At 48.4% G+C, this 23,781-nt stretch overlaps 1 protein-coding gene across 5 annotated transcripts in view; it reads right to left on the reverse strand.

Moving 5' to 3' along the window:
- Positions 1 to 23,781, reverse strand: part of PCSK6 (proprotein convertase subtilisin/kexin type 6) — a 192,987-nt gene that overhangs the window by 56,831 nt on the left and 112,375 nt on the right. For 4 of the 5 annotated variants that reach the window (XM_025392763.1, XM_025392766.1, XM_025392765.1 and 1 more), the window contains 2 exons: positions 17,115 to 17,303; positions 12,951 to 13,087 (listed from right to left, as the gene is read on the reverse strand). In XM_025392763.1, coding sequence (XP_025248548.1) covers positions 12,951 to 13,087; positions 17,115 to 17,303 — 326 coding nt within the window. Of the gene's footprint in view, positions 1 to 11,670; positions 11,810 to 12,950; positions 13,088 to 17,114; positions 17,304 to 23,781 lie in introns of those variants that run through there. The other variant, XM_025392767.1, reaches the window with a different exon arrangement.

The following is a 23,781-nucleotide window of genomic DNA, read 5'->3' on the forward strand; positions in this document are numbered from 1 at the left end:
GCTTTATTAATGGACTATCCATACTGTTCCCTTGATCTGTCTGTTCTAGCACCAGTGCCACATCATTTTATCATAGTTAAAAATAGTTACACACCTGCATTCATTTTTTTCAGAATTTCTCTAGCTATTCTCTGTGCCCATTCTTTCAGAATAGGTTTTCCTTGCATTCCCTTGATTTTATTGTGATATTGATGGGGATTGTGTTAAAGTGATGGCTATCCCTTCTTTGTGAAGAAGAGATATCTCGATGATACTGAATCCTCCCATTCAGGAACACAGTCTATAGGAAAAACCCTTAAAAATCAATAAGCATCTATTCCAAGTACCTATTGCATGTTCCCAACCTTTTTGGCACAAGGAATCAGTTTATTGGAAGACAATTTTTCCACAGTTGGGGATCCGGTGGGGAGCAGTGGGGATGGTTTTGGGGTGATTCAAGCACATGGCGATCATTGTGCACTTTACTTCTATTATTATTACATTGTAATACATAAGGAAATAACTATACAAGTCATCATAATACAGAATCAGTGGGAGCCCTGAGCTTGTTTCCCTGCAACTAGATGGTCCCATCTGGGGGTGATGGGAGACAGTGACAGATCACCAGATATTAGATTCTCATAAGGAGTGTGCAACCTAGATCCCTCGCATGTGCAGTTCACAATGGGGTTTGCACTCCTGTGAGAATCTAGTGCCTCTGCCGATCTGACAGGAGGTAGAGTTCAGGCAGTAATGGGAGTGACAGGGAGCAGCCATAAATACACATGAAGCGCTTGCTGGCCGCTCACCTCCTGCTGTGCAGTCCAGTTCCTAACAGGCCCTGGACCATGGACCAGTAGGTGGGATGGGGACCCCTGTTCTTGTGGGCTGGTTAAAGCAAGTTCTCAGAAGCCCTGTTGCTCTCTTGGATTTCAGCCAAGTGAGGCGGCCTCTCAGGAGCAACATTCCTCAACACCCCTGACCCTAGCTGGCACCCAGCAGAGGCTCCCAGCTTTTAACATTTAATTTACTTTTTATCTTCTAATCACAACACTTTAAACAAAAAAATCCAACCAGAAATATCTTAAAGCCAGACACATGAAAACCACTGGCCACAGGGCTAAAGAGATCAGATCAACTACAGGCTGTCTGCACTGCCTTGGGGGGGCCTGGAGACCTCACCAGGTTGGGTTGAAGTGAGGGTAGCCCTGAGCTTAGAAGATGGCCCTGATGCCAGGTTCTGTCCCTTCCAGCCAGGTGAGCTCAGTCAGGCTCTGGGTGGAGGAGCTTGGACTCAGCTTCCTCTTCCACAAAAGGAGAATCTAAAAACTCACAAAAAGAGAATCATGTTCATCCTGGCAAGGCTCAGCACTTCTCGGGCACTGTTTCGTTTAATCCTCCTGCCGTCCCTGGGCAGAGGATGGGTTGGAGGATCAGAGCATGGAAATGGCCTGCCCAGGTCTGCAATGACCAGTGGTGGAAGATGGATCTGAGAGGCAGGCGGCTCTAGAGCTCAACCTTGTGCTACACTGAGTCTTGAAAAACAAGCACAAGCAAATATGCACCACACACATACACACACCCACATATCCATGTGCACACACACAAAGATACATGCACACATATACACATATACTTAATGCCCACATATACACACATACATATGCACATAGATATGCACATGAACACACATATATATACAAACCCACATACACACATACATACTTATACACAGTGCTCTCCCCCACACATACACACATATATACACATATACACCCAAGCACACACTCCCATACACACGTCCAGGAACTGTCTAGAGCACCTGCATTCAAACATAAAAGAAACTACGTGTCCCACGGCACACTGAGCATTTACTCCTCACAAGTGAAGAACCAAAGTGTATTTGCTGTAAAGCAGTGAAATCTTTACATTGTTGTATTTAATTGTGCCATCTAAATCTCTTAGATAGTCTTGCATTCTGACCTCTTCGGAAGAAATGTTTCCCATACATGTGCTTTTAAAAACACTTTGCATCATGGCGATTCTCAAATAAACGTAAAATGGAGAAAACAGCACAATGAGTCCCCATGCCCCATCACACAGTCCCAAGAATCCCCAACCCTTTCTCAATCTTGTTTCCTCCACCCCCTCCCTACTCTCCCACTCCCCACCCCCACCCTCTGGAATAGTTTAAAGCACAAATCTTAGGCATTGCGGTAGTATCTTCACTTGTAAATACCATGATATGCATCACTAGCAAAATTAACTGTTCCTGAAACTTTAATTCCTTATTATCATCTAACTCTAAGACCCCTGATTCTATACTGATTTGTAACAATGAGATAAAATAGCACCCAGTGCCTGTTGGAGAACACGTAGGTGCTAATCATCATCCTATTCCTCTCTTTTTCTTTTGATAAATTGGACTTCTTTCCTAGATTGGTGGGAATCTGGAAATAATGCTGTTGAAATAATCTGGAGAAACATAGCACATGTGGGTTGCTGCTCTTTTGGAAACAGATGAAAGATTAGAGAAGAAAGAAATTTTAATCAGGGAGAAAGTGAATTCTCAGAGTTCAAGAGTGACACAAGATTTTTAAAAGTGCCATCAATTGTCTCAGACAGTGAATACCAAGTATGTAAAACCCTTTGGAACCATGAAATGAGACACATGGTGTCAATTATAGAGAGAAGATTGGAGAACATGCTTGATTATTTTTTTCCATTTAGACATTGATGCCTCACAATTCTCCCTGGCGGGGGAAGACCGTGGGAGGTGTCCCAGCACCTTAGATATGCTCTTGGTTACAAAGCAAGGGCCAGGCCAAGTCAGTAAAGTTTGGGCCCTGTACAGAGAGTCATATCCCTGGTCGACCTGCCTGCAGGGCACTGAGCTGGGCTCTTGGGGTGGAAGAGGTGAAGAACAAGGAAGCGTCCCTCACCCCCATGCTTACCCAGCAGACCTGGCATGGGGCAGGTGTGCAGAGAAGGTAAGTGTGTGCTCCATGAACAGGAGACACACCATGCAGATGCCCCTTAGGGCTGACGAAGCCCAGGTCGATTCCTGCAGAGCACTTCACATGCATCAGGCATGCCCATGGGATCCCCAGGTCATGAGGAGGTGCAGGGACCTTCCTGTGCCTGAGGGTGCTGAGCAGGATGTGGCCCTAAGTGGGGAGGCTGGCCTGACCTTGGCAGGTGCACAGGCTCTGCCTTGTGGTTCAGGTGCAACCACCAATGTAGGCTCTGAGTAAGAAGGGTGGGCTGGGGAGGCTCCTCTCTTCAGTTACTTGGTCTGGGTCTCACTTCTGCTCAACCCTGTCTTACAGGAGAGGAGACCCAGTGCAGAGGCCAGAGAGACAGGAAAAGTGGCGGCAGGAGGATCCAACCCCAGGCCTGTCCGATGTCTGACGTGGGAGAATGAAGCATACACGTTTCTCAGAGAATGGACACTTTCTGCATTCTGGGTCCAAACTTAAAATCTTGGGTATTTTGGACGGCAACTCTCTAAAATGCAGCCAAACTTCTCCAAAAGATGTGCTGCAGGACAGGCTATCACCCTTGCTCTGCCTGCACTGTCACCAGCTCCCTGTCTCTCAGCCTTGCAGGCTCTCTACGTAACGGCTGGAGTGGCTAGCTCACCCACAGTGGAAGCCGCCCCCTCTTCCACACTCACACTGTGCACTGCATGGGCAAGGTCCTAGTGTTCCCAAATCTGGAGCTAAGTAGAGTTCAATAAAGGTGTGCTGGGCTGGGCACGGTGGCTCACCCCTGTAATCGCAGCACTTTGGGAGGCCGAGATGGGCAGGTCACCTGAGGTCAGGAGTTCAAGACCAGCCTGGCCAACATGGCAAAACCCTGTCTCTACTAAATATACAAAAAAAAAAAAAAAATTTAGCCAGGTATGGTGGCAGATGCCTGTAATCCCAGCTACTCAGGAGGGTGAGGCAGAAGAATCACTTAAACCTGGGAGGCAGAGATTGCAGTGAGCCGAGATTGCACCACTGCACTCCAGCCTGGGCAACAGAGTGAGATTGTCTCAAAACAAACAAACAAACAAACAAACAAATAAATAAATAAATAAAGGTGTGCTGGATGCAGGAATGCATGGCGAGCCGTTAATACCTGCAAACGCTGTAGGACTGCAAAGCAGGATTCGCACTTGATTCCATTCCTAAATTGCCTCCTGGAAGAGAGTGATCCTGGGAGGACCCAGATCCTTGGCCTAGGAACTGAAGAGGAAAATGGATGACTAATCTGCTACTCAACTTTTAAAAATGGTTTTAAAACTAATTACATAAGCCACATTCAATCTGACAGGAGGTGAGTATTATTCGAGTTAGCATATCAGTCAGATCACTTAATTACTTCATAAACCCTGGGTCTTAGCACAGATTCTAAAGCACTTTTACACAGCACACCATTGGAGCAGTTTTTTTTTTTTCTTTTCACTTTTTTTTTAAAGCAATTAACTTGCAGAGATTTGAAGGAGATTGAAATGAACACCACAGAAACGAAGCACCCTGCCCCAAGCACAGGTTCTTGGAATGCTTGTAGAGAAGTGAGGACTGCCTGCTTTTCTGGTCTGTGCCTGTGTGTGTGCTGCACTGTGCCTGGCACTGAGGCTGGTGGTGACTGTGCACTCACAGGCCACCCTCACCAGACAACCAGGGAGTGGAAGATAGCGCCCACTTGGGATCAATTCATACCTCGGCATTGACGAGGCCGACAGGCAGCTGACTCCACTAATGCTGACCAGCCCTGCATTTTCCTGGCCTCTAGAGCTCTGAATCCTGGAGCTAGAGGGCAACCGAGGTCACCTCTGTCACCTTCCCAGGCTGAGGTCCCCAAAAGGCACTAACAGGTTGACCTGAACATTCAGCGCTGGGGCTGCTCCTGCCTCCCTGTGTACACAATAGCGTCATAGTGTGCAGGCAGGGCCGGGCTCCCCTCTCCACCCATGCACTGATGAGAAGCCCCTTCCAGCGGCTGCCCTGCCCACCTGGCGTGGCCTCGCAGGCATGCTCTGGGGGTTGGTCTTACTGTGAACAATGCCTACGTTGGGACCCGGGTCTATGGGCACAGCATAACCAGTGCCTTGGTGAGCTATGGGTAGACATGGTTCTCTGTTCTTACTGCATCCTTTCACCCTTCCTCCTAGCGGGTGCTTCCTGACTCTCTGGTGGTTCATACAGATGTTCTCAGACTCTCTTCCACACCTCAATGCCCTGTCCACTGAAGACCCCCATCCACACTCACGCCCTCTGTGGGCACCAGAGCACCCTCCCAGAGGCAGCCGGCCCTTTGCTCATGTCGGCCTGGCCAGGAGGCTCCCACCTCTGCTCTGCACTCATGCAAAGGCCCAGATCTGCCCCTGGAGGGAGGGGAGTTAGGACAGGTCATCACTGAGGACTATGTCTCAGCCTGACATCCCCGCACTCGCCCTGCGGATTGGGTGGGGAAGCCTGGCTGGTCGCAGCTGAGCCCCTCTGTGGTCCCTCCCAGGGCCTGGGAAGCAAGGTCAGCACTGAGAAGTCTCACCCCTGGGGGTAGGTGGAGTGAGGCAGGTCATATGTGGGCACTGCCTGGCACTTCATTCTACAAAACGAAAAGGACAGCAGTACCCTTGGGGTGGTCTCCATCTCCTAATGGCCTGTATTTTCTGTGCTACTAAGATAAAAAAACAAAGTGGCACTGGGGAACTCCTGAGAATTTGGCCTCAGGCAGACCCTTCTTCACAAGCCCTTCCTTGTTTCTTTCAGCCGGAAATCCCTGTTTGCTCTGCTGAACTTCGGGCACTCTTCCGGGTCACTGGTGGCTCTTGGGCCCTTGTGCATGGTACTATTGGTTCCTGAAACCCAAAATGTTCCCAACCAGCCTGTGGGCTCCTCAGGGGCAGGGACTGTGTCTTGGGGCCTCTCTGTACCCCTGAGCACTGGCATAGCATCTGACACATGGCAGAACCTCTGCAAAATGCATCTGAGACATGTCTGTTAGGATATGCAGACCTTCCCATTTTGACATTTCAGGAACAGCCAGAAGAGGCACCATTCATCTGGAGGCTGAAGAGGGCTTATCCTGGATCAACCTCAAAAGCACTGGGTCCATACACCAACCTGGAGAGGGCTGCTTGGTCTTTGTTTGAGCCCCTGTGACCCCTTTTGGTCTCACTCCATCACTCCTTTCCCTCACCCTGGAAGGATGTGGCCGCCACGCTGAACAACACGCTCAGAGGCTTGCCCTGGAATGAAGTGAGCAGGGAAGGTGGGGGAGACTCAGTTGCAACTGCAGTGTCCCATGCGAGGGCCACATGGATTTCCACTGTGGAGAGATGCTGGTGGGATCCAGGCTCCCAGGCTAACTCCCACTGTGCTTGGGGAGGATGCACGGAGCCTGTGGGTGACAGCAAGAAGCCCGTCCTCCTCCACACAGCAGGGAGGGCTTGCCGTGCGTCAGCCGTGGCAGGATGCATGCCTGCACTTGCTGTTTCTGGCAAAGACCACGTTCAGGAGTGGCAGCTCTCTACAGGGGAAAACTTGCGCGGAATGAAGTGACCCCAGATGCCCCGCAGGAATGTGCACACTCTCTGTGATGACACTGGAGAATGTGTCCCCACCCCCCAAATTCCAGTAGGTCACAGAAGATCAGAGCTGGAAGGTGCCACAAGGTGTTTATTCTGCACCCGTCTCAACCTTCTGAAAGCAAAGATCCAGTTTCTACCCATGCTGAGGGGTGGAGATCAGCCTGTGTCAAGACTTAATTTGGGGCCATCCCCAGGAAGTATTCTTGTATCCACTAATCCTGTGTCCTCTGTAGTACACAGAGCATCTGGTCATGTGGTGGTTACAGAGGGTTACAACTGGACTAATTAATCCGCCAACACCTATTGTGTATCTATCATACACCATGCAGCAGGAGGCTCTCAGGGCACAGCAGGACCAGAAGGAAGGAAGGCTGCAGATGGCAAGCCCATTAGTGCTAAGGCCGAGGCCAGAGCTGCTGAGTGCCATGCAGGCAGCAAGCAGGGAGCTGATATGGTAGCATCTAGCTGGGCAGGAAGCAGTGTGGCAGGCACACAGGTGTGCAGGGCATGTGGTTCCGTGCTGTGCACCACTGCAAGCCTAAAGCTTGCTCAGCACCTACACGCAATAGGCTCCAAGTGTTAATCATTGTTATATAAACAGATCTTCCATTGCCCATACAGCTTGAAAGGCTGACGATACTTAATACACCTAATGTGTATTTCTAGCCCAGTCTTCCCTCTGACCTCCAGATACATATCTTCGCCTGGACTTGTGCAAGTATCTTTGATTTAACCCACCCAAATCCAAGCTCCTGATCTTCTCTCCAGCCTCTTCTCCCCCTGCAATGTTCCAGATCTAGGAAACTGGGACTCCATTCTTCTACTGTACAGGACAAAAACTCTGGAGTCATTCATGCCCCCTCTCTCCTCTCACAGCCCACATCTGATCCATCTACAAATCTCTCGACCCTGCTTTCAGGATCTGACTGCTTCATAGACTCCACTGATGCCGCCCTGTCAGAGTCACCTTCACCTGATATTGCAATGACCTTCTAACTGGCTTCCCCGCTTTTGTTCCTCTCCCATCCTCACTTCCATCTACTCTGACCAGCTGTTAGCCTATTAACACAGAAGTACAGATCACCTCTCTCCTCTGCCTAAAATCCCTCAGTGGCTTCCAACCAAGGCCCTGTGAGGGCTGACAAAGCCCAGTGCGATCTGGTCCCCATACTCTCAATGCCTGGCCCTGTCCTACTCTGCTTCTCTTCCTGCTGCCCCCCGCAGCCTCGGGGGCCTCTCTGCTGTGCCTGGAACATACCAGGCACACTCCTGCCCGGGTGTGAACCCTTTGCTTGGAATGCCCTTTTCCCAGATGTCTGCAGAGTTCACCCCCTCATCTTCGAGCTTTACTCAAATGTCCCTTCCCTGAGGCCTTCCTGGGACACCCTGAAATGCCCTTGTCACCCTTCCCTTCTTCATTTTTCTCCTTAGAGCTTCTCATCATCTAATGGACAACATCTTCTTGCCTGGTAATCTTGTTTCGTGGCCTCCTCTGCCTTCTAGAATATAAGCTTAGCATCTGTTTTGTTCACCGGTGCACCCCCAGTGCTTAGAACTTGGTAAATGCTCAATAAGTATCTGTCAAGTGAAGGCTGTGTTCTTGGAAGGGAGTACTATTCTTTGAATAAACTGATGAATTCCACTTCCTAATGTTTTATTTAAGACTTCTGTATTCCTATTCAAATTTGCCTATAGTTCTTTTTTCTTTCTTTCTTTCTTTTTTTTTTTTGGCATATTGATCAATTTCTCTTCACTCTTATTTCCCTCTAGTGATCTGGAAAGTTGGCATCTTGTTTTAAATCTTAGTTATCTCTCTATTATAAGAAGATATTTGAGTTTATATGTCTCTATCAGTGCTAAGAGTAAGACATAATCCATCACCCCTCCCACTAAATGTAGAATGAAAATCTCAGCAAATTTTTATTCCTCCCCATTCTCATCCCCTGCCTTTATGTTTCTGTAGAAGTATGAGGTGGGAGAGTGGGTAGGACGTCCACCACAGGCATTCAGAGAAGACCTCTTCATGAGGCCAGTTCTGAGCTGCAGCCACAGGAAGCCCTAGGGACAGCTGTCCCCAAGGAGGGAGCAGCATGTGCAAAGGCCCTGTGGAGGTAAGACCAGGCATACTAGGGGAACAGAAGGGAGGTCAGTGATGAGGCATAGGAAATGATTCATGGTGGAAAAGGGCTAGCAGGATGTGCAAGTCAGGCTAAGAGATTTGGGTTTTGCTCTAAGAGCTGTGGGAGGTCATGAAAGTTAGCAGGGGTGCATCATTATCTGAATCATATTTTAAAAGGATCATTGGGCACTGGGTGGAGAGCGGCTCTAGCTAGTAGGGGTCGAGGCAGGGAGGCCAGTGGAATGAGGAGGTGAGAGATGATAGGGGACTGGAATGAGACAGTGGGCAGACTGAGATATATTCTGGAGGCAGATGGTGAAGGAGACAAAGAAGAATTAAAGGTTCACTCCTGGGATTTGGCCACGCAATGGAGTGCAAGGTGAAGCTATTTACATTAATGTGGAAAGCAGGAAAGAGGCAGTTTGGGAGTGCTGTCTAAGGTGCACAAGCTCAGAGCCAGTTAGACCTATGCCCAGAAACAGGAGGCTGCTGCAGAGCAGGTCTGGGTGCATGAGGGCAGGGAGAGGCAGCTTTGGGCACCACCAGCAGGTACAAGGTGCTCAGTGTCACAGGGATGGATGAAGTCCCTGGATGGGAACGAAGAGCAGAGGGCCCAGGAGCATGTGCAGGGGTGTGCGCGAGAGGGATCAGCCAAGGAGATGCACAAGGAGCAGCCTGTGAGGTGGAGAGGGCCCACCAGGTGTGGCATCACTGCAGCTATGCAAGAGGGCGCTTCCAGTGGGGGTGAGCTGCCAATGTCGCTGTGTGCCGGGCCCTGCTCTCAGTACCCAGTCTGGCTTACCTGATTTCATCCCACCGCAACCCAGTAACTTGCGTACTATCCCCATTTTCTAGATAAGAAGACCAAGGTCTAGAAAGGCTAAGTGACTTGCCAAGGTCACAGGTATTTGTAAGAGTTAGAGCCAGCATCTAACCCCAGGTAGAAGGGCTCCTGAGCCCACCGTCTTAACCACTGCACCCTGTGGTCCCCAGAGAGGATGCTTAGTTTGTTAGAACTATAGACCCTGGCTTTAACAACCTGGGGAGAACAGAGATGGGACCATAGGCTTGGGCAGTGTGGAAACGGCGGGGGACCCTGACAAACCCCAGTTTTTTGTGCAGTGGATGGGAGTTGGCTGGGAGTGAGCCAGTGACGGCCATAGCAGGCAGCTTGTTCTGCCAGCTTTGCCATAAAGGGGAGCAGAGAAGTGGGTGGTGGCTGGAGGGGATGTAGACTCAGGGGAGAGGCTTCAGTGCATGCATGTTGGCCTAACAGGAAGGGGAAAGAGAAGAACGCACGATATGCATGAGAAAGGCTGCCTGCAGTGGCACAGTTCCATGGGGGATTGACTGTCCCCTTGAAGCTGCCCCAGGACATGGGTAGGGCTCATTGTATTCTGCTCATGATACAAAGTAAAGATCACGGGTCTGGGGTGGTGAAATGGTGTGCCCAGTTCCCAGGGCTATGCTATGAGGACACAAGAGCTGTAGCCCCAGCCTCTATGTGCTCTCCTGCATACAGCACCAGCCTCCCAGGCAAGCAGGCCATGCAGGCTGGCATGAGAACTCCGCCTTGTGCCCACAAAGCAGTGAATGCTTGAGGATGCAGCTGGCATGAGGAGTCAACCTTGACTTTTAATACTAGGCCAATATACTTTGGGGCTTTTAAAAGGAAGAATTTAGGAGATTCCACTTTTAAAATGTGTAAATTTCAGGTCATTTAAAATTTTACAGTGTTGTATTTTTAGGATTTGTTATAACACTTTCTTTTTTTTTTTTTTTGAGACGGAGTCTTGCTCTGTCGCCCAGGCTGGAGTAGAATGGCGTGATCTCAGCTCACTGTAAACTCCGCTTCCCAGGTTCATGCCATTCTCCTGCCTCAGCCTCCCTAAGAGCTAGAATTACAGGCACCTGCCACCACGTCTGGATAAGTTCTTGTTAGTATTTTTAGTAGAGACAGGGTTTCACCATGTTAGCCAGGATGGTCTCGATCTCCTGACCTCATGATCTACCCTCCTCGGCCTCCCAAAGTGTTGGGATTACAGGCGTGAGCCACCTTGCCCAGTCAACACTTTCTTAAAATAGTTATTTACTATTTTAAAACCAGAAAGAATACAATTGGGGGAGGTAGGAGATCCCTGTAGATGACTTGAGGACTTAGTCAATTTTCTGTGTAAGGCAAGTCAATGCTCTTCTTTTCTCCTAAAACTGTGTTTTATGAAGAACTGGAAAAGAACCAGGGCAGGGGAAGGTTCTCATGCACTCCTAGGGTGTAGGGTGACCAAGAAGCAGACTGCATCTTCATAGAAAAGGGCACAAGGAATGATAGAACAGTGAAAGCAAACCTTGAGGAAACTCGCCCATAGAAAAGCAAGATTCCAGCATATTCTGTAAATGTTACTATGCATTCAACCCAGAGAACAAAGACAGGTGTTTATAGACCTCTGTGGATAACTAAAAAATAAGGTGTGCTGATTATTCCAGTTTTCTTTCGTGGTTATAACCCCATTACCTAGATCAGAATCTGGTACTTAATAAAGATTGGTTAAATAAATGATTGATCATTAAGTCAAAGGGATTAAAAAGGGTACAATAATTACCAGAGAAATAAACAATCCAAAAGCAAAATTAAGAAAACTATTCCATTTACAATAGCATAAAAATAATAAAATACTTAGGAACAACTTTCACCAAGGATTGATGAAAGACTTACATACTGAACACTACAAAAACCACTGCTAAACAAAATTAAAGAGAGCTAAACAAACAGAAAACTATCCCATGTTTATGGACTGGAAAACTTAATATTGTTAATGTGGAAATATTCCCCAAAATGATCTACAGATCCAATCTCTACCAACATTCCAACTACCTTTTAAAAAAGAAATGTACAAGCTTATCTTAAAATTCATATGGAATTACATGGGACTCAAAATAGCCAAAAGAACCACCAAGTTGGAGGACTTGCACTTTCTGATTTCAAAACTTACTACAAAGCTACCGTGAACAAAACAATGTGGTACTGACTCCAGGATAGATATATAGACCAATGGAACAGAATCGAGAGTGCGGAAACGAACCTCTCTTCTGTGGTCAGTTGATTTGCAACAGGAGTCTCAAGATCACCCAACGGGTAAAGAATGTATTTTTCAACAAGTGGTGCTGGAACAAGTGGGTACAAAAGAATGAGTCTGGACCCCTACTTCACACCACGTACAAAAAATAATTCAAAATGGATCAAAGACCTACACGTAAGAGCTATAAAACTCCTAAAAGGAAACACAGGAGTAAATCTCTGTGACCTTGGGTTAGGCAATGGTTTCTCAAGTATGACACCAAGAGCACAAGCAACAGAAGAAAAAATAAACTGAATTTCATCAGAATTAAAAACTTTTGTGCATCAAAGTGCACCATCATGCAATTGATGAACCACAGATACCACTTCACACCTACTAGAACAGTTATAATGAAAAAACAGTGAACATTAATGTTAATGAGAATATGAAGGAGCTGGACCTCTCATACATTGCTGGCAGGAATGTAAAAGGGTGTAGTCAATGTGGAAGACAGTTTGGCTGTTCCTCAAAATGTTCACCATAGAGTTACCATATGACCTGACAATTCCAATCTTAGGTATACACCCACAAGAAATGAAAACGTAGGTCCACATAAAAACCTGTACCTGAATCCTCATAGCAGTACTATTTGTAACAGCAAAAAGGTAGCAACAAGCCAAATGTCCATCACAGGTGAATGAATAAACAAAATGTGATCAATGTGTACAATGGAATATTGTTCAGCCATAAAAGTGATGAAGTTCTGATGCATACTACAATATGGATAAACCTTGAAAACATCATGCTAAGTGAAAGAAGCCAGACACAAAAGGCCAGGTGTTATATTATTTCATTTATATGAAATGTCCAGGAGAGGCAAATCCAAAGAAGCGGTAAGTGGATTAGAGATCGCCAGGAGCTGGGAGGGGAGGAGGGAATGGGGAGCAGCTGCTTCATGGGTATGGGGTTTCTTTTTGTGGGGATGAAAACATTCTGGAATTAGTGGTGATGGTTACACAATATTGTGAATGTACTAAAAGCCACTGAACTGCACATTTAAAAATATTTAAAATGGTGAATTTTCTGTTATGGGAATTCTACCTTTACAAAACAAAACAAAGAATTATCAGAGACTCCGTAGTTAAATAAGGCCCAGAGGTAATAAGAGGGTTGAGATACAAAAGCTGTCATGAGATTCCCAAGAGCCACTGACCTTGCTTCTCCGGGTTGCGGACCTGGGATGGCAGGTCTTGGATTTCCAAGGTCCACTGCCCTTCAGCCTTTTCTCCCCAACAGTGGACAGTCATGAATTCCCAATTTGTAAACCCTTCATTGGAAAGATCCAGCAATCTGCAATTGGAGATGCAGTGTCAGAAAATCAAGGTGCTGGTACTGAGTGGCTGGGCGGAGGGACTGGCACAAGGAGGGCTCTCGGGGGACTGTCTAATCTGGCTGGACCATATCCCCAGGGAAGCAGGGGTCTGGCCCCAGCCAACCCAAGGGCAAAGGGCACGGTGAAATGTGACTGTCTTTAAGGTCTGACACAGACTATCTCTTCCATCACCTCCTTGAACCTCCCTAACATTCTGAGAGGTGGGCAGGCAGACAGGTTTCACATAACCCAGTGAAAGATGTTTACAAGCTTACCAACAAATGCCCCCAATCCCGACACTTTCCTGCAGAAGGTGGTTCATTCCTTCCCACCCAGGAACAATCTTACAGAGCCCATAACTCCAGTGCCTGGATGCACAAAAGCAGACAGGGGCACCCCCCTACCCCCGGGGTACCTTCACTGAAGCCCAGAGAGTGCTCACTAAGGACACCTTTTTAAAGTGCTTGTTTGTGGAAGAACGAAACTTCCACGTTTGACTTCGAGCCAGCTGTGTGCACTGTTCTCTGGGAGACACAAATAAGGAAAGAGGAGCAGCTACTCAAGCTTGTGGGGAAAGTTCTGTCCCTTCACCTCCAGGGCTGATCCAGTCTCAACAGGGGCATTTGGGGGAGATGACGATGACAGGGTTGGTTGCTTTTCAGCAGGAATGGGAGGGACCCGTGGAGAGCCAGGAGGAGACGGCTCCCACACCCCCAGCAGTACCCTCCTTGCAGGTCCCGATGAGCCTCCCTTTGCCCTTCCCACCTCGAAGGCCTTTCCCAACTGTACCCTTGAGCCCCCGTGCCTTCTGCCTCTGCCTCACACTTGGTTCAAGCAGAAACAGGAAGCAACGAATCAACATCCAATCTCTTCCTGCACCCAGTGCCATCCTCAGAAGCGACTCTTTCCGCATTGGAATCAGTTCTAGGGTTTTTCCTCTTATTCTTTCTTCATAGTCTAATTTTCTATTTCGATCTTGGAATAAACATTTTTTTTTTTACATAGGGATCTTTATTGTTCATCAGAAATTGAAATACGTAAGTTTTGAACGATGTAAGATTCAATTTCCAATCTGGGGGTTCTCTGAACACTCAGGGTAGGAAAATGTTTATCTAGGCAACATACTTTGCAATGGAGAAGAGTGAGGTGGAAGCATCCTGTACTTTCTTCTAAGAAATGGCAAAGGTCAAGGCTGATTTTCACACTCAATGCCAAGCTGAACCCAACACACTGGGGACAGAACAAGGACAAACTGTCTTTTAAGGGCTGAGGTGCTGAGGCACATCAATGGCTTCTTAGTGAAGAAACTGGCAACCTGATAAAGCTGCCAAATTAAGTAAGATGTGCAGTAGGATAGGAGGTCATTGATCCAAAAACACAAATTCTTGATATAATCACAAAATCTGCCTTGGAAAAAGACCAAAGTCCCAAGACTCAGAAGACAGCCAGAGTAACCTCAGGGTAGTTTTTTTGTTTTTGAGACAGACTCTCTGTCACCCAGGCTGGAGTGCAGAGGCATGACCTCGGCTCACTGCAACCTCCGCCTCCTGGGTTCAAGTGATTCTCTTGCCTCAGCCTCCCAAGTAGCTGGGATCATAGGTGCCCGCCACCACGCCCAGCTAATTTTTGTATTTTTAGTAGAGAAGAGGTTTTGCCATGTTGGCCAGGCTGGTCTCTAACTCCTGACCTCAGGTGATCCACCCACCTTGGCCCCTCAAATTACTGGGATTACAGGTGTGAGCCTCTCTTCCTGGGCTAGGGTAGTTTTTTAAAATGCTTGATGGCACAAGGACAGCACTACCCAGCCAAGGGGTGGCTCCCAATAGGCCTGGCAGGACCTGCGCTCTATTATCCCAAGGGCGCAACACTGGGCAGCAGCAGGAGGAGGAAGCCTTCCAGGGAAGGGAAACAGGGCCCTAGGGGAGTGGGAGAGGGGAGGCTGGGGCACAAGAAGGCTCTTGTGGGTCAGGCAGCCAGACGTAAGCAGGACATGAAGGGCAGCCAGGCCCCTGCGCCAGGGACGACACCAAACATTTTTATCCTATATTATCACACTCAAGTCTTGTAACAGTCCTAATGTTTAAAGATGAGTGAAGTGACATTTTCAGAGGTGAGGAATAAAGAGAGGCAAAGTGACTGGCTCCTGGGAGCCCAGCCAGGAATGGAAGAGCAGGGTGTGGGCTGACTCTCCAGGGTCACTGCCACCTGCCTGCCTGCTACCTGCTGCCCCAGCCTCTAAGCCTCACCACAGGCTCTCCGTCAACCTGGGCCATCACCTGGGCCTGCACCCAGCTCTGCCTCTGAGTCAGGGGTCACAAACCTGGGTGCCACTAGGTGTGCAGCTGGAGTGAATGGAGAGCCCGTTGCTGGCCTCAGGGCTGCCAGCATGGAAAACAAGGAGCACATGGACACACACTCGCCCACCTGCTCAGCCCCAGCCCAGCGCATGCAGGAACATGGGCCTGGTGTCAGACAGCTTCCAACTTTCCAAGAAATGCCAGAAATGAGGACTTTTAAAATCTTTAAGAGTTAAAAATGTAAAATAAAAAACACCACGGGGAGCAACATAGCATCAAGCTGCAGCTTGCCTGCTGACACCTGAACTGCTCATGCCCGCGTGGCCTCCCACAGGCAGAGGCAGAGCACGGCTGGGCCTCCCTGCAGGAGGGAGAGATGCCCCTGTGGCGCTTGTGCTGTGAAAGTAGAACATGGGATGGGCTGAGCTTGGTGCCAGGGTCTGCCTCAGGGTTGATTCCAGTGCACCAAGGACAAAGAGGGTGCCAGGCCCACCGTCTGGTGCTACTATTCCAGCTTGCCTACTGCAGAGAGACCAGGCTCCTGGGCAGTGCTGTGGGGGGCACAGCACAGGCCCCAATCCTCTGGACAATGGCCCTGTCAGCCTTGCATTGCTGCTGAGTCAATCACTCTGTCTCATACAAAGTGTGGGGGGAGGGGAAGGGTTAAGCAAAGGGCAACCCCCAACTTCTGCCTGGTCCCATCTAAGAGCCTTCGCTAGCCCCCGTTTCTGAATCTCTACAGTTCCCTATAGCCCACACAAGGGCCACAGCCTCAGGCAGGTCACCAAAGGAGTCAAGTGGGCCCAGAGTGGGCAAGTCGGGATGGGGACCACACCCCAGTAGACAGAGCAGGCCTGGTCTTGGGGGGCTTCCTGCAGGCGATGTGGGCACAGTGCCAGTTCTGGTTTTTGAGAGAAGCTGGAAATGCTGATTCATCCATGAAATCTCTTTTCTCTCTCTCCCTCTTAGCTGGAAAGAGACAGAAAGGTACCACAATACCCTGGCCCCTCTAAGTTCCTATAAACACCTACATTCTAATTACCTGTAAATCATATATTTGCATCAATGTGTTTTCCCTTGTTTCTAAGTTTGCTAAAGAAATGACTCCATAGCCTCCCAAAACCCATGTACAAAGCTTTGGAATTTCTAGCCCCTGAGTGCAAGAGAAGTTGGCAGACAGCAGCCTGGGGGCACCTTCCCTGCACACCATCTGAGCCTGTCTATCTTCCTGGGACAGGCCCCTGCCAATGCAGGTTCTGCGGGGCAGCCCACAACTGGGTGGGAGAGCTGGCAGGGGGATAAACAATGCTCCCTGTGCTACACACGCTCGATTCAAAGGCCAATTGAATAGGATAAAAATGACCTTCAATGCACTTCTAAGCAATGAAGGCATAGCCAGAATTCCACAAATCCCTCCACTAAACAACAAAACAAAACGAAACAACAACTCTTTTGTCACTTTTTTCTGAAAAGGAAAGTTTTGCAGGACCTTTTGGAAGGCAAGGTTTCAGGGAGCAACTTTTAAGGTTTGTGGGGCCTACATGCGAGGGTCTCCAAGAGAAAGGAAGCTGCCAGCAGAACCAGCGGGAGCCCCCACATGCCAGAGGGCCTTGCAGAGACACTGTGGGTCCAAGACTGGACAGAAGCTCTTGTGCAGTGTAAATCTCGGGAAGCCCCAGCCCCCATCCCCACACCTGCCTCACCTTACCTCTTTGCCAAAAGTTGAGACTTGGTTCCCGAGGGAGAAATCAGGTAGATCTGGAGGTCTCCTCGGCGTGGGTGCGAGATGGAGATGCGAACCACCACGTGCTCCAAGTAGACCACCCGCTGGTCCGAGTGCTCTGCGCAGGCACTGGTTAGGGCCGTAGTCCGCAGCACCTGCACTAAGGGGATGCTCCTGGGGGAGGAGGGAGGACTCAGCACTTGGCACCAAAATCACGAAGTCTCACTCACACAGCCAGGGGCTCCAGCGCCTGTCCACCCCGTTCCCACTGCAGCCTCAGGGCCCTGGGGGCCCCAGGGAGCCACAGCAGCCTCTGAATGACTCACACGGATGCTCCACTGTGAATTTTATCACCTGTCCTGAAGACATTTATGCCTCTGGAATTTGCTCAAAGAAATTTAAAAGATGGGTTCGGCTGGGCACGGTGGCTCACGCCTGTGATCCCAGCACTTTGGGAGGCCAAGGTAATGCCTGCTGCCACCACTCCAGCTTGCCTACTGCGGGGAGACTAGGCTGCTGGGCAGTGCCGTGGGGTGCACGGCACAGGCCCCATTCCTCTGGACAATGGCCCTGTCTGCCTTGCATTGCTGCTGAGTCAATTACTCTGTCTCATACAAAGTCGGGGGAGGGGGAGGAGAGATCACAAGGTCAGGAGTTCGAGACCAGAATATGGTGAAACCCTGTCTCTACTAAAAATACAAAAATTAGCCGGGTATGGTGGCAGGCGTCTGTAATCCCAGCTACTTGGGAGGCTAAGACAGGAGAATCGCTTGAACTCAGGAGGCGGAGGTTGCAGTAAGCCTAGATCGCACCACTGCACTCCAGCCTGGGAGACAGAGCAAGACGCCATCTCAAAAACAAAACAAAACAAAATAAAATAAATAAAATAAAATAAAATAAATCATGGGTTCTTGGGCAGACTTGGGTGAATGTCCCCAAGGATGGACCCCCTTTGGTGACCAGAAGGCAGCTTCTCCTTGGTGGCATTTGGCCAGCTCATTTCTCAGTTGCCCTAGTACGACCTCTATGGTGACAGGTACACTAAAAGGCCAGACCTCACCACATTGCAATATGTACATATAAGAAACCTGTCCTTGGACCCCCTAAATATATAAAAATAATTAAATGTTTTAACAAACAAAAATTAAAAAAAAAAAAATCCCACTACTTTGTTTCAAAGACTAGCATTGAAAATGGAAGTCACAATGCTAAATAACAGCAACCAGCAAACATTTCCCAAGCTGACTGTGCACTGAGCATAAGGCACCGGCCTGAGAACTTCCAGGGATTAACCCACTTAATCCAGAGGGAATTAAGGACTACACCCAAGGTGCAGCTAATGGGGGGAGGATCTGGGAGTTGGGGCCCCAGAGCCCACGCCTCCGCCTCAAGGCTTCGCTGCCTCGTTGCCTTGCTGCCTCCAATGGAAGCTTGTGTGGACCCACAGTCAAGCACACAGCTTGGAGTCTGTCCTCTCATGCAGGTCGAGGGTGCCAAGCTCGTGTGCTCCCAACTCTCCTACAGAAAGTCAGGGTCCCCTCACTTTCCTGCCCTGTAATGGAAATGGACGATGGTTCCCTTTACAAACTCAGGGCAGCTTTACCATATGGGATGGAATCTGAGGATAAAAACAAAGCCTCAATCATTCAAGACTCCTTTCTACTAGAATTTTCTGACATACTCCCCAGACCAAGCAGACACAAAATCTGTACCCCAAGGCTGCTCCTGTGTCCAGGCTGGACCATCCTGCTGATTCCAGGCCACTAGGGTTCACGCCTCCTTGAACTTGAGCCCCCCACCCACCCCACTGATCTGCAGCTGAAGAAATACGGCATTCTTTGGTGCAGACCAACCGCCACCCAGCAGCACATTAATAATTCCCTACCACACGACTGGCGCTCAGCTTATTATGGGGAGCGCTTTTCCCATTATGCCTGGACTCTCCTCCCGGGAGGCACAAGGCATTCTGCTCAGAGCCTCCCAGGAATTACATTGCTTGGCTGTACTGGGCCTGAGTCATAAAAAGCAATCAAAACAGTTATAAACAGTGATGTAATTCCCTCGGAGACTCTGTAAATATTTGAAAACATGCTTTGCATGCACCATAAATTGATTTAGAGATGCTGACTTCCTTCATTGCCTTCTCCCAAGTTTTAATGCTGGTGTTTACTGGTCAGCAGCCCCCACTGCAGTAGATGCAGAACACAACAGAAGGCTCTGGAGAGTTCCAGGCCCTGCAGGGCCCATGTGTATCTCCAGGTGAGTGTCCCCCCTTCATCCCACACTAAGAATGCAATGTGGGTGTGTTGGGGAGAAGCAAGGTGTGGAAGAAACACCTAGGCCAGCAGACTTACTCAGTGCTCCCCTGGGGCTTCCAAATGTAGCTCCCAGTCAACCCCAAGAACCAGGAATAACCCTACACTCTCACACTTCAACACTTTTCCAGTGCTGAATAGCAAGATCAAGGGGAAACAGAAACAAAAGCCTTAACCAAGTTGAAGACACTGTCCCCACACTCCAACCAATTGCTCAATGGCAGGGGAAGTGATCGATCTGCTCTAGAAATAGACCTGGAATCCTTGTGAAGAAACTTTAATCCCAATGATAAGGCACAGGGATGAGAGAACAGGAGCAGGGTAAAAGTAAAAGACAACCAAGCCCCACCCCTCACCTGCCCCCGCCACCCTGAGCCCCACCCACAGAGTAAATCATCTCAGAATATGAAAGTCTCTTGCGTCTAACTTTTTTATTCCTGCTAAGGGACTCCAGCCACTGCGTAAAGAAGGCTGGGTTGGGTGTGATCCTTCGCCAGCCCCGCTGCTGCTGCTGCCTGCAGGGAGGCTGGCTGTGGGCGGGAGCACCCAGCTCCTACAGGAGTTAATGGCCTCACTTGGTTTGGTTTTCAAAGCCAAGCCCTTACCTTCACCTGGGGGCTAGAAGCTGAGCGGCCTCCTGGAACAAGGCTAACTGTAACAATTAGTTTTTATGTGAAATCCCTTAACTGCTAAATTGCTCAGTAACAGGCCACCAGGACTCCTAATTCCTGTAAGTTCTGGGGCAGCGCGGAAGCCCAGGGCAGCTACTACAGGAGGGCACGCTGCCACCTTCCTGACATACAGTTAGCTCCTGACACATTTTATTTCTGTGGTTGCTATTGAAACCATTAACCTAACATCCCAAATTAGAGTGCTTTTATTAGAAAGAGAAATAAAAGAGGAGGCTTCAAAATGTTTCATGATCATTGTGCTCAAAATTTTCTGTATTTCAGATAGAAACTCCAGGAAGAAAATAAGGAAGCCACCTATCAAAAGTCATCACTTTAAAAAATTAACTGCAAGACAGAAAGTAGATCAGTCAATGAAAAAAACCGAAGTGGTTCTCCACCCTACAGTTATTTCTAAGGTAACACTGAAAATGCAAGTCGACTGCCAAGTAATTTATTTTTTAAGTTAAACAATGTGCAGAGATGATCACTGTCACATGAATACAGCTACATTGTACTTTAATGATGAAAATTGATTTAGAAAGATCTTAAAGTTCCCAAAATAACTGAAAAGTGTCTTCTGCTATTAACTTCTGAAATTGTGGTCTATGTACATAAAGCCATCTTCCTAGGACCCTAAAGGATTCCAGAGAGTTAAATGATCCTGCAAGACCTGCCTGGAGACTGAGCGTTGTTGAAGCCAGGGAGATGGCCAGACTTGGAAAAGATCTCTAATGACAGCAGATGCCACGTGCCATGGAGCCACATTTCAAAGTTAATTACTCTGGTACTTCAGATGATCTCCATTCATCCTCAGTGCTCTCCAACCGCTCGCTTCTCCTGAGGAGGTGAAGGCCTACCAACAGTAGCCATCCTGCTGACTTCCTAGGAACTCCAGACCACAGATATGTTGGTCTCTTCCTATTTTTTTTTCCCAATGCATAATACTATCTAAGAGCAAAAATAAATACTTTCAAGTAACCGAGTGCCAGGGGAAACAGGAAGGCGGGACAGGGGCTGAAACCCTCCGCCTCCAGCTCCCCACTTTTCCTGTTCTACCTGGGAAGCTACTCCACGTCAGGATTTCTCAAGCCCTCCTTGAAGCCCTCTCCCCAGCTTGGCTTCCCGGGCCAACCCAGATCCTTGCACAAAGCACTTGTTTTATTCCTCACTGGGCCCATGACTGTTCTAGGGCCATGTTGAGAGACCCTCCAGAATCAGGAGTTGGCAGCATCCTGCCAGCTGCTGCGCTGGCACCTGGCTTGGGGAGGAGAGGCTAAAGAACTGAGGCCCATTACAGCAGAAGGTCACCCAGGAAACCCTTTCACAGACTTGCTAATGGGAGTGAGTGGAGCGGCAAGAGTTAATTGGGACAGACTTGCTAAATAAAGCAATAGGAAAGCCAGCAGGTCTGTCGGAGGGCACAGAGTGCCTTTGTGAGGGTGGCAAGAGGCTTCTAAGTCACTTCTCAGACCTGTGTTCCAGGATGCATGCTTTCAACAAGATGGCCTTTAGGCTCTGAGGTAAGCTGCTTCATTCTATCTATGGGCTTCCTTATTCATATGGGTTCAGCCTGAGAATTTTCCTCAGATGAAATTACTTTTTTTTTTTTTTGAGATGGAGTCTCACTCTGTCCCCAGGCTGGAGTGCAGTGGGGTGACCTTGGCTCACTGTAACCTCTGCCTCCTGGGTTCAAGCAATTCTCCTGCCTCAGACTCCTGAGTAGCTGGGATTACAGGCCTGCACCACCATGCCTGGCCAATTTTTGTATTTTTGTATTTTTAATAGAGACGGGGTTTCCCCATGTTGGCCAGGCTGGTCTCGAACTCCTGACCTTAGAAGATCCACTGGTCTCAGCCTCCCAAAGTGCTGGGATTACAGGCGTGAGTCACTGCGCCTGGCCAAAATTACGTTTGATGATCAAACCATAGCACATCACTTAGGCGAGAAATAAAATTTTACTAAAAAAAAAAAAAAAGCTAATCCAGTACATTAACTTACACAATGCTGTCCACAATTAATTGGGCCATAAGGTGCTTTAATATGTAATGCTTAAATTTATAGCATACTTTTTCTTCTATATTAAATGAGGGGACTGAATTAGCTGGCTTTAAAGATGCCTTCCAATTCTAACAGTCTACAATTCAACCTGAAGGGGAGTAAAAAAGACAATAAAATATACAGTCAATCCTCATTACTCACAGATGCTGTATTTGCATATTCACCTAGTGGCTAACATTTATTTGTATCCCCCAAACCAACACTTGTGGCACTTTGGTGTCACGTGTATCAGATGTGTGCAGAGTGGTAAGATATGAGTCTTACCCTCAACAAGCACACTCCCAGCTGAGGTCAAACAAGGCAACATTGCCTGTTGGTGCAGCTCTCATACCGTAAACAAGTGTCCATTTCCGGCCAGGTGTGGTGGCTCACGGCTGTAATCCCAGAACTTTGAGAGGCTGAGGTGGGCAGATCACTGGAGGTCAGGAGTTTGAGACCAGCCTGGCCAACATGGCGAAAGCCCATCTCTACTAAAAATACAAAATTAGCCAGGTGTGGTGGCATGTGCCTATCATCCCAGCTACTCAGGAGGATGAGGCAAGACCATTGCTTGAACCTGGGAGGCGGAGGTTGCAGTGAGCCGAGATCACGCCACTGCATTCCAGCCTGGGTAACGGAGTAAGACTCCATCTCAAATAAAAACAAGTGTCTGTTTCACAGTGTATTTAGTGCCACATTTTTCACAGTTTTGTGCTGTTTTTTGTTTTTTAGAGACAGGGTCTCACTCTGTCACCCAAGCTGGAGTACAGTGGTGCAATCCTAGCTCACTAGAGCCTTGAACTCCTGGGCTCAAGCGATCCTCCCACCTCAGCCTCCCAAGTAGCTGGGACTACAGGTGCAAACCACCATGCCTAGCTCTGTGCTTTTCTGTTGGTGAATTCACTGTTTGAAATGGCCCCAAGTGCAGTGCTGAAGCACTGTCTAGTATCACTAAGCATGAGAAAGCTGAGATGTGCCTTAAGGAGAAAACATATGTGTAAGACAAGCTTTGTTCCAGCAATGAGGGCTAGTGCTGTCATCTGTGAGTCTAAAGTTAATGAATAAATAATCTATGTTAAATAAGCTGCCTTTAAACACATACACATAAAACAGGGTCTGTATTGATAGGCTGGCAAAAATGTGACCAGAGGCTCACAGGAACTTAACCCTGTATCTCTCCTAGGAACAATGCTTCAGTATTTGCTAATTCAGTGTTCATGGTGACTTTGTAGAACAGTTCTATGAATAGGGAGAATCAACTGTATTCAAATTCAAATCCTAATTTTAGAACTAAGTAACCTTTACAATCTGGGGGAAACAAGTTTGCTTCAAAACTAAGCCAGGAAGGGCAAGGGCTGCAGGAACACAGCCAGCTGGTTAAGTTTGCTCGCAGCTACAAGGGGTACCAGGAGGCAGGAAAAATGTTGTGGGCCCAGTATGGTTACCCCCAGGGCAGGACTGCACAGCACCGCATGTTTTCTGAGGATACCCAGGCATGCTCTATATAACAATGGCCCAAGAGGAGAAACCAGAAGTAAGGGCCTCCTGTGGTACTCAGGTATGCACAGAGGTCAAATGCCCTGGAGGGAGAGGCTGGGTAAGGTGAGGAGGGGATGTGAGAGTGGCAGA

Source organism: Theropithecus gelada, chromosome 7b (assembly GCF_003255815.1).
Source record: "Theropithecus gelada isolate Dixy chromosome 7b, Tgel_1.0, whole genome shotgun sequence".
Lineage (NCBI taxonomy): Eukaryota > Metazoa > Chordata > Mammalia > Primates > Cercopithecidae > Theropithecus > Theropithecus gelada.